This window comes from Thermobia domestica, chromosome 14 (assembly GCF_964235325.1).
Source record: "Thermobia domestica chromosome 14, izTheDome1.hap1.1, whole genome shotgun sequence".
In the NCBI taxonomy this organism is placed as follows: Eukaryota; Metazoa; Arthropoda; class Insecta; order Zygentoma; family Lepismatidae; genus Thermobia; species Thermobia domestica.
The window spans coordinates 188,382,828-188,390,703 of NC_137467.1; the positions used below are offsets into that span (position 1 = coordinate 188,382,828).

Sequence of the window (7,876 nt, forward strand, 5' to 3'; positions counted from 1 at the left end):
ACCATTCTTGGTAGGTATGAGCTGTTTAACGTCTGAGCGTGGAACATACTTAAGCAGCCGTAGGTAAATTTGTTTTAGATCATGGTATTTCGCGTCGTAATTTGTAAGTAGAAAGGAGTGAACAACTGGCTTAGATAGTGGTACTTTGTCGGCGGTCTTGGTCTCCATGTTACTAGAGGTTGCTGAAGACTCACTTAAAGTATGATGACGTTTAGTTGGTGGTGTCATCTGGAGCGCAGCAGCAAAAGTTGCAGCTGAGTGAGCCGTTGGACTACTCGGTTCTGACTCTTGGCGGACTTTCCGTTTGTCGATCTTTGCCGCCGTCAGAGATGGACCCTGAGCAACAACAGAAGGTAGACCAGTATGACCGGAGAGTTGTACAGAAGCCATAGCGAAGGTCGTCTAGAAGGTAACAGGTTTGAAGAAGACCATCCGTTTGGATAGTGGTCTAGGTGGGCCAAAGAGGCTATCAAACTGCGTAGGTATCTGATGAGGTGGGCTAGATAAGTCTCTCAACAGTTACACACGGGGATCAAGCTTCAGTGACCAGGATAGAGGACAGGAGATTCCAAAACTCGTCACTATGTTCTAGTGGCGCTTCAGCATTGCTGTTTTATCTGAAATCACAAATTAGAAAGTACACTATTAAAACTAACTACACCACTAATGTATGATTCACTGTCAGCTGCACTCTACTCTGTAACACTAAAGTTTTTTTAATGCTAGCACGAGGCTAGCTACCTCTGAGAGGGTTACACCCTCTTTCAGGAGAAGATGTGACGGAAAGTAGGATTGGCTTAAGGGTGGCTGGTCTAAGTGAAGGTAAATTATTTATTTATTTATTTTATTATCTTTCTTAAAGCATTGTATAAGCCATTATGATCTTTGCGATCATAATCATTAGGATGTGAAGAGGAAAACTACACAAATATATAACTTAATAAACACATAGAAATTACATAATACAAAATGATAAAACAAAATATATATATAAAAAAATGAATGATAGGAACACAGATACATATAGATAATAATAGAAAATGGAAAAATATGAAGATATCTGTATGGAAATGCAGGCATAGATCCTGGGTGACAAATGAATATGGTGGTAGAGAAAAGGACGTACGTAAGCTTCAATGATATTATGTTATTATGTTAAATCGTGATAAAAGGATGAGCGTGAAAGATGAGATGAGGTGCAAGCACAGGACAACACAAGGGAAATGTTAGGAAGACGAATGCAGTTATCTTCTGCATAGGGGCGACGCTAGGCTAATGAAGACAGGAGGAGCCCGGTTAGTTACAAGAGGGTTTACTGTGCACTATATGAAGGAAAAACATGAGGTAGATGAGCATGAAGACGATAATCCTCCAGAAGTGTGAGATCCAGGTGATCAGGGGGAAGCGAGTAGCAATAAAGAGTATACAGTAAATGTAACGGTGTGTAATAATATCGGGGTCGGGAGGGATGGAGTGCGAGATGGTGCATAGTGGCAAAAAGAAGAGGATGATGTCCAGTGTAACGTGTGGTGATAAATCTGTGACGGAGTATCTCCAGGTGAAATTTGAGAATAGGAAATGTGATGAGTGAATACAGGTCACGAGTAGGACTAGGTAGAAATATGCGAAAGGCAAGACGGAACGCATGCCGTTCGAAAATATCAAGTTGCTTATAATAGGATAGTGGAGCGGAGATCCAAGCGGGAAAACCATATGTGATGACTGGTCGGAGAAAAACTTTGTAAGTATTAAGAACTGGACTTGGAGATAGGCCCCAGGTAGTGCCGGTGAGACGTTTCAATAAATTAAGTCTGTTTCGTACTTTGGTTGTCACTGATTTGAGATGTGGGGTCCAAGTCAGACGGTGGTCAAAAACTATCCCAAGATAGGTTACTGGTTTTGAAGGCCGGAGGGGAACCTGGTTAACTGTAAGGGAAAGTAAAGAAGGATTTCGATAAACTTTGGTGCGTTTGCGTGGCGGAATAAAAACTATAGTTTGGGTTTTGGCAGCATTTATTGTTAAATTCCATTTGCGACACCAGGCTATAAAGCGATTAATAGCTTCCTTTAGACAGACATTGATTTGTTGGATAGTTCGGCAGAGTGCCAGAAAAGCTGTGTCGTCCGCATATTGTAACAGGTGAACATTAGGAGGTAATTCGGGAAAATCTGAGACAAAGAGAACATACAATAAAGGTGATAAGGCAGATCCTTGTGGCACACCGCACAGTAGAAAAATAGGATGAGAGAGTGCATCATTGATAGCGACATATGACAAACGGCAGACAAGAAAATGATAGATGAGGCGGATGATTGTGATAGGAAGTTTGAGTTTAATGAGTTTATAGATAAGTGCCAAATGCCAAACTTTATCAAAGGCTTTTTCAAGATCAAAGAGAACCAGACATGACGGTTGAACGGAGTTATAATGATTGGTAATAAGTGTAGAAAGGCGGAGTAATTGGTCATTTATTGAATAGGAAGGTCGAAAACCAGCCTGATGAGAGGGAATAATGTTTCGATCTGTTAGGTATGGATGTAAGCGTTTGACAAGAATGCGTTCGAAAATCTTGCTGAAAGTGGAGGTTAACTGAATCGGTCTGTAGGATGAAGTGTCGGATGGTGGTTTATTCGGTTTTGGAAACATAAGAGTTTTTGATACCTTCCAATCTATCGGAAAAAAGCCAGTGCGTAGTATGAAGGTGTATATCAGTGATAGAAGTAGGAGTAGTGTGATGGGGCTTTCTTTAATATGGCGATAGGTGATACGATCGAATCCTGGAGCTGTGTTGCGTTTTCGCCGGACAACATAAGTAATTTCTTCGACTGTAATCGGAGCAGTGAGAACATGTTCAGGAAGTCTATGAGTCACAGCAGGTTGAAGAGATTTAGATTGAGTATTTACTGCCTCAGCAGGGTGAGGGTGGAACATATGATCAGGTGGAGACGGTGTAAATATATCTTGAAGATAATTGGCGAAAGCGTTCGCTTTATCCTGGTCGGAATGAATGGCTGTATTATCCAGTAGAAGAGGGTAAGGAGTCTTAGTGATTTTTCCACAGAGTGCATTAAAGCGTTTCCAGTAGAGCGTGGGATGCGATGTTTCAGAAAGATGATTACATGTTTTGATCCATTGGCGTTGCTTATAAGCTGTAATATAGTTGCGAACAGTTCTCTGGAGTTGATGGTGAAGACGTAAAGTATCAGGGTTTCGAGTGTGCAGGTATTCCCGATAACACTGACGAGAACGACGGATCATAGCGAGATAGTGAGGTGGTAGTTTAGGTCGATAAGGTACTGATTCGGTTTGTGGAATGTATAGAGCTGAAGCTTGCTGAATAGCATTGGTTATAGTGGTGACCTGCGTCGAAAGCTCGTCAGCAGTGGTTGGTGAACGATAATGGTCGATGGTAGAAGAGATGTAAGTGCGATAATTGGCCCAATCTGCTTTATCATAGCGTGGTGTGAGATGAGGTGATGATGCTGCTTGTGAAGGGACGAGACCAGTATGATATGTGATTTTAATGGGAGCGTGATCACTACCTAGTAAGTCTAAGACTGCCACGGTACAACGTGTAACTATTGTATTGGATGTAATTGCAATATCGGGTGTGGTATTGGAAACTGGACGTGTGGGCGAAGGAAGGTTGAGAAGAATTCCTGAAGTCTGAGATGCTATATGATCTTGAAATTGGGTGCGTTCATGAGCAGAGCGACTATGAAAATTTACGTCTGCGAGGATGATAAAATGTTTGAAGTTATTAGAGATGTGAGTGAAAAAATCTAACGGAATTGGAGTGCCGGGTCTGACGTAGATGGTAGCGAAAGTAAGAGCGATGGATTTAAAATACAAAGTAGCTACGATATGCTCTGGTAAGGCTAGTGCAGGGCAGCTATGCTGTCTGAATGGTAGATTATGGCGAAAGCCCATAGCAACTCCACCGTTCGCTCTTAACGCTGGTGTCACGTTATCATGGCGAAGCAACGTGTAGTTAGGAAATCTGCATAGCATGGACTGAGTCAAAAAAGTTTCATTCAGAAGAAAAGCAGTGATGTGTTCTTCTTGTAGGAGTGCTTGAAAAAGAGTTTTATTCTTGGTGATTGAACGAATATTGAGAAACAGAAAGCTGATATCCATGACGACCAAGATATTAAACAGATGTTTCGAGTGGTGTAGTATGGAAGTGAACATAATTGTTTGAGTAAGTGGCATACAGAGCTACATGAAAAGTGGCTTTAGCGGCAAGAGTGAGTTGCTGAAGGATGTGTGGACGATGGAAAGGATGAATATTCTGCAGGGTTAATGTGAGAAATTCTAACAATTTACCAACGGTGACTGGATCATTTACTGAAGTTTCTGTGTTGGTGGAGGTGGAGGTAGACTGAGTACGTAATGGGACTACTAACTCTGGGTGTGTTTGGTCTGGTGATGGTTTGCGTTTACATTTATAACTATATGTAGGGTGGCGCTCCGCGCACGCAGAACATTGAGGTGGAAGGTTCATATTGGGGCAAACACGAGTTAAATGGGGGCCAGAGCAATACCCAAATACAGTAACACTAAAGTTTTTTCTTTGCTAGCCTGAAGCTAGCCCCACCCAAGGGTTACGCCCTCGACTCGGGAAGAGGTAATAAGGAAAATGGAATATGGACTGCTGTTGTTGGGAAAAGTGATATTTATCCATTTATTTATTTATTGATTTATTAAACATTTAATGGTCATTGGATTTTATGATCTTGTGATCATAAACATTAGCATAAGGTAGATATGAAATGATTATGTGGTATGAAAGTAATGAGTACGTGCAATACACATCACAACACATAGGTGAGGTTAGAAGAACAAGTGAGGTTATCTTCTCGCCCCGGGGCTACGCGGGGCATTAATGTAAGACAGTTGGTGCCCTGTTAGTACAGTAGGATTACTGTGGATGATGTGATGGAAAGATTAAATGTGAATGAATATCGAGATGAAATGCATCGAGAAGAGGAATGTCGGGATGATTCGGAGGGACAGTGTATCGATAAAGGGTAAAAAGCAGAGATAGAGGGGTGGGGCGTAATGGTGTGAGAGTAACGAAGTCGGCTGCAGTATATACTGTGTCCATGATTAGAGGGTGGTTCATTGTCAGTCGATGAGTGATATATTTTAACCGAAGATGTTCTATGTGGGAAAGAAGTGTGGGAAAAGTAATGCGACTATAGAGATCGGCAGTGGGGCTAGGTAAGGATATTCGGTAAGCGATTCTGAAGGCATGACGTTCTAAGATTTTTAGCTTTTTATAAAAGAAGGGTGCTGCAGGTATCCAGGCTGTGAATCCGTAAGTCAGTACTGGTCGGAGAAAAACTTTATATGTAGTGAGAACTGTAGAGGCGTTGAGACCCCAGTTGGTGCCAGTCAATCGACGGAGTAGATTAATTCGATTATAGGCTTTGGTCAAAATAGATTTTAAGTGAGGTCTCCAAGTGAGATGTTTGTCCAAGAGAAGTCCTAGATATTTGGCTGTGTCTGAAGTGTGGATTCGTGTTCCTTGAACGAAACATTCAGCAAAGTTGGGTTGCAGTGAACCCTAGTGCGTTTGCCAGGAGGTACAAAAACAATTGCTTGAGTTTTGTCGGCGTTGATTTTAAGTCGCCATTTGGAACACCAGGAGGTGAATAGATCGATAGCTTCCTGGAGATGTTTGTTGATGTGCTGTATGGTTTTGCCAAGTGCCAGAAATGCAGTGTCATCCGCGTATTGAAAAGTGCTGACAGTTGCTGGAAGAGGTGGAATATCTGCCACATAGAGAAGATAAAGAAGCGGAGACAAAGCATATCCCTGTGGAACGCCTGAATGTAAAAATACTGGATGAGATAATGAATTGTTAATGGAGATGTAGGCTATGCGTCCAGTGATAAAATTGAATATAAATCGTATGTAGGTGAGAGGCAGATTATATTTAGTAAGTTTGTAGACCAGGCCGTGGTGCCAAACAGTATCAAAGGCTTTCTCTAAGTCGAAGAGAACCAGACAAGAAGGTTTCGTGGAGAGAAATTGATTGTAAATATGGTTGACAAGGCGAAGTAGCTGATCATTTATGCTGAATTGAGGACGGAATCCGGCTTGGTAAAGAGGTAACAGGCGATGATCTGTGCAGTAAGTGTGAAGGCGAGTAACTAGAATTCGTTCGAAGATTTTGCTGAGTGTACTGGTTAACTGAATGGGGCGGTAGGAAGAAACAAGATTGGTAGGTTTGTTAGGTTTCGGAAACATTAAAGTTTTGGACATTTTCCATGTGATAGGAAAGAAACCTGTGCGGAGTATGAATGTGAAGAGTATAGCCAGGAAATGAAGGACACAGTAAGGAGCCTCTTTAATATGCCGGTAAGAGATGTTGTCCATGCCAGGTGCACTGTTGCGTTTTCGTTTGGTGACAGTTAGAATGTTATCGACTGTGATAGGTGTTGTAAGTTCTTGGGTATGACCCAATGTGTGGCTGAGTGCGGGCTGGAGGTGTGGAGATTGAAAATCAATTCGATCGACGGGATGTCGAGGATTAGGATGTGTTAAAGGCGGTGAGAATATACCCTGCGGATAAGTAGCGAAAGTATTTGCCTTGTCAGTATCAGTTTGAAGCGGTTGATTATGAAGAAGAATAGGATATGTGGTGATACTACGTTTGCCGCTGAGTTGATTGAACCTTTTCCAGTACTGCGTTGGATGAGAAGTATCAGCTAGCGTATTACAAGTTTTAACCCACTGCCGATGTTTATATGTTGTGATGTAATTGGTGACGATGCGTTGCATGTATCGGTGGTGAACTAATGATTCTCGGTTTCCCGTACGCTCGAAGTCTCGGTAGAACTGACGAGATCTACGTATGAGCGGAAGGTAGTGCGGAGGTAATTTGGGACTGTATGGATTTGAACTGGATGTAGGAATGAAGTTATTGGAGGCCTCATTGATTGTATTGGTTAGGAGATTAATAGAGTTATACATGTCGTCTTCTGATGTTGGTTCGGGAATGTTAGAGAGTTTTGCAGTTAGGAAATTTCGATATCCGATCCAGTCTGCTTTGTTATAGTTAAGAGATTTGCGTGTTAAACTTTTGTGGTTAGAGGTATTAGGATGCGAGCGGTTGATGGTAAGCTTGATTGGCAGGTGATCACTTCTTATTGGATCCAGCACTTCAACGGTACAGGAAGATAATAAGTTTGTAGAAGTAATTACAAAATCAGGTGTGGTTTGAGATGATGGCCGGGTGTGCTTAGGTAGCTGATGAAAAGTACCAGTGGTGTGAGTTGTAAGGAAGTTGAGAAAAGTCTGTCGCTGTTGAGGTGTTCTGCTATGGATATTGATGTCGGCCATTATGATATAATATGGGAAGTTATTTGAAATATGCTGGAAGAAATCTAACGGAATAATATGACCAGGTCGAACGTAAATTGTAGCAAGCGTGATATACAAGTTTTTGAGGTAGAGGGTTGTTATTAGGTACTCTGGAAGATTGTGCTGTGGAAGTTCGTAATGACGACACGGTATAGAAGGGGGAAAGCCTAATGCAACTCCGCCGTTAGCACGTCTAGCTGGCATATTACTGTCTTTTCTTGTGACGGAATATCCAGATATTTTGCAGGAGCTTCGAGGTGTAAGGCGAGTCTCATTGAGAAGAAATACTGAAGTGCGGTGTTCTTGCAGTAGAAGTGCGAAGAGTGGTTTGTGCTGGATGAGAGAACTGATTTTAACAAATATAAAGGATAATGCCATGATGATTCGTAAGAGAAGGAAGATGGAATTAGACTTCGGTTTCAAGTGGACTGACATGAAAGTATACTTTATGTCCGTTGTAAGTAGCATGGAAGTTCATATGAAAGATTGCACGTGTTGAGTATT

At 41.8% G+C, this 7,876-nt stretch overlaps 1 protein-coding gene across 1 annotated transcript; it reads right to left on the minus strand.

The window, feature by feature from the left end:
* Positions 1–588: 588 nt before the first annotated feature.
* Positions 589–4,138, minus strand: LOC145670176 (uncharacterized). The gene is made up of 2 exons (XM_081738553.1): positions 2,770–4,138; positions 589–617 (listed from the first exon to the last, which is right to left on the minus strand). Exons 1-2 carry the CDS (start codon positions 4,136–4,138, stop codon positions 589–591), a joined length of 1,398 nt encoding a protein of 465 aa, XP_081594679.1.
* Positions 4,139–7,876: the final 3,738 nt, after the last annotated feature.

What these genes read in the sequence shown, in the direction of transcription:
- LOC145670176 (XM_081738553.1), bottom strand. Translation starts at nt 4,138, where the DNA reads ATGGATATCAGCTTTCTGTTTCTCAATATTCGTTCAATCACCAAGAAT. An exon ending in CACAGCTCCAGGATTCGATC is followed by an intron (nt 618 to 2,769) that starts GTATCACCTATC and finishes TTGTGATTTCAG; the next exon opens with ATAAAACAGCAATGCTGAAG.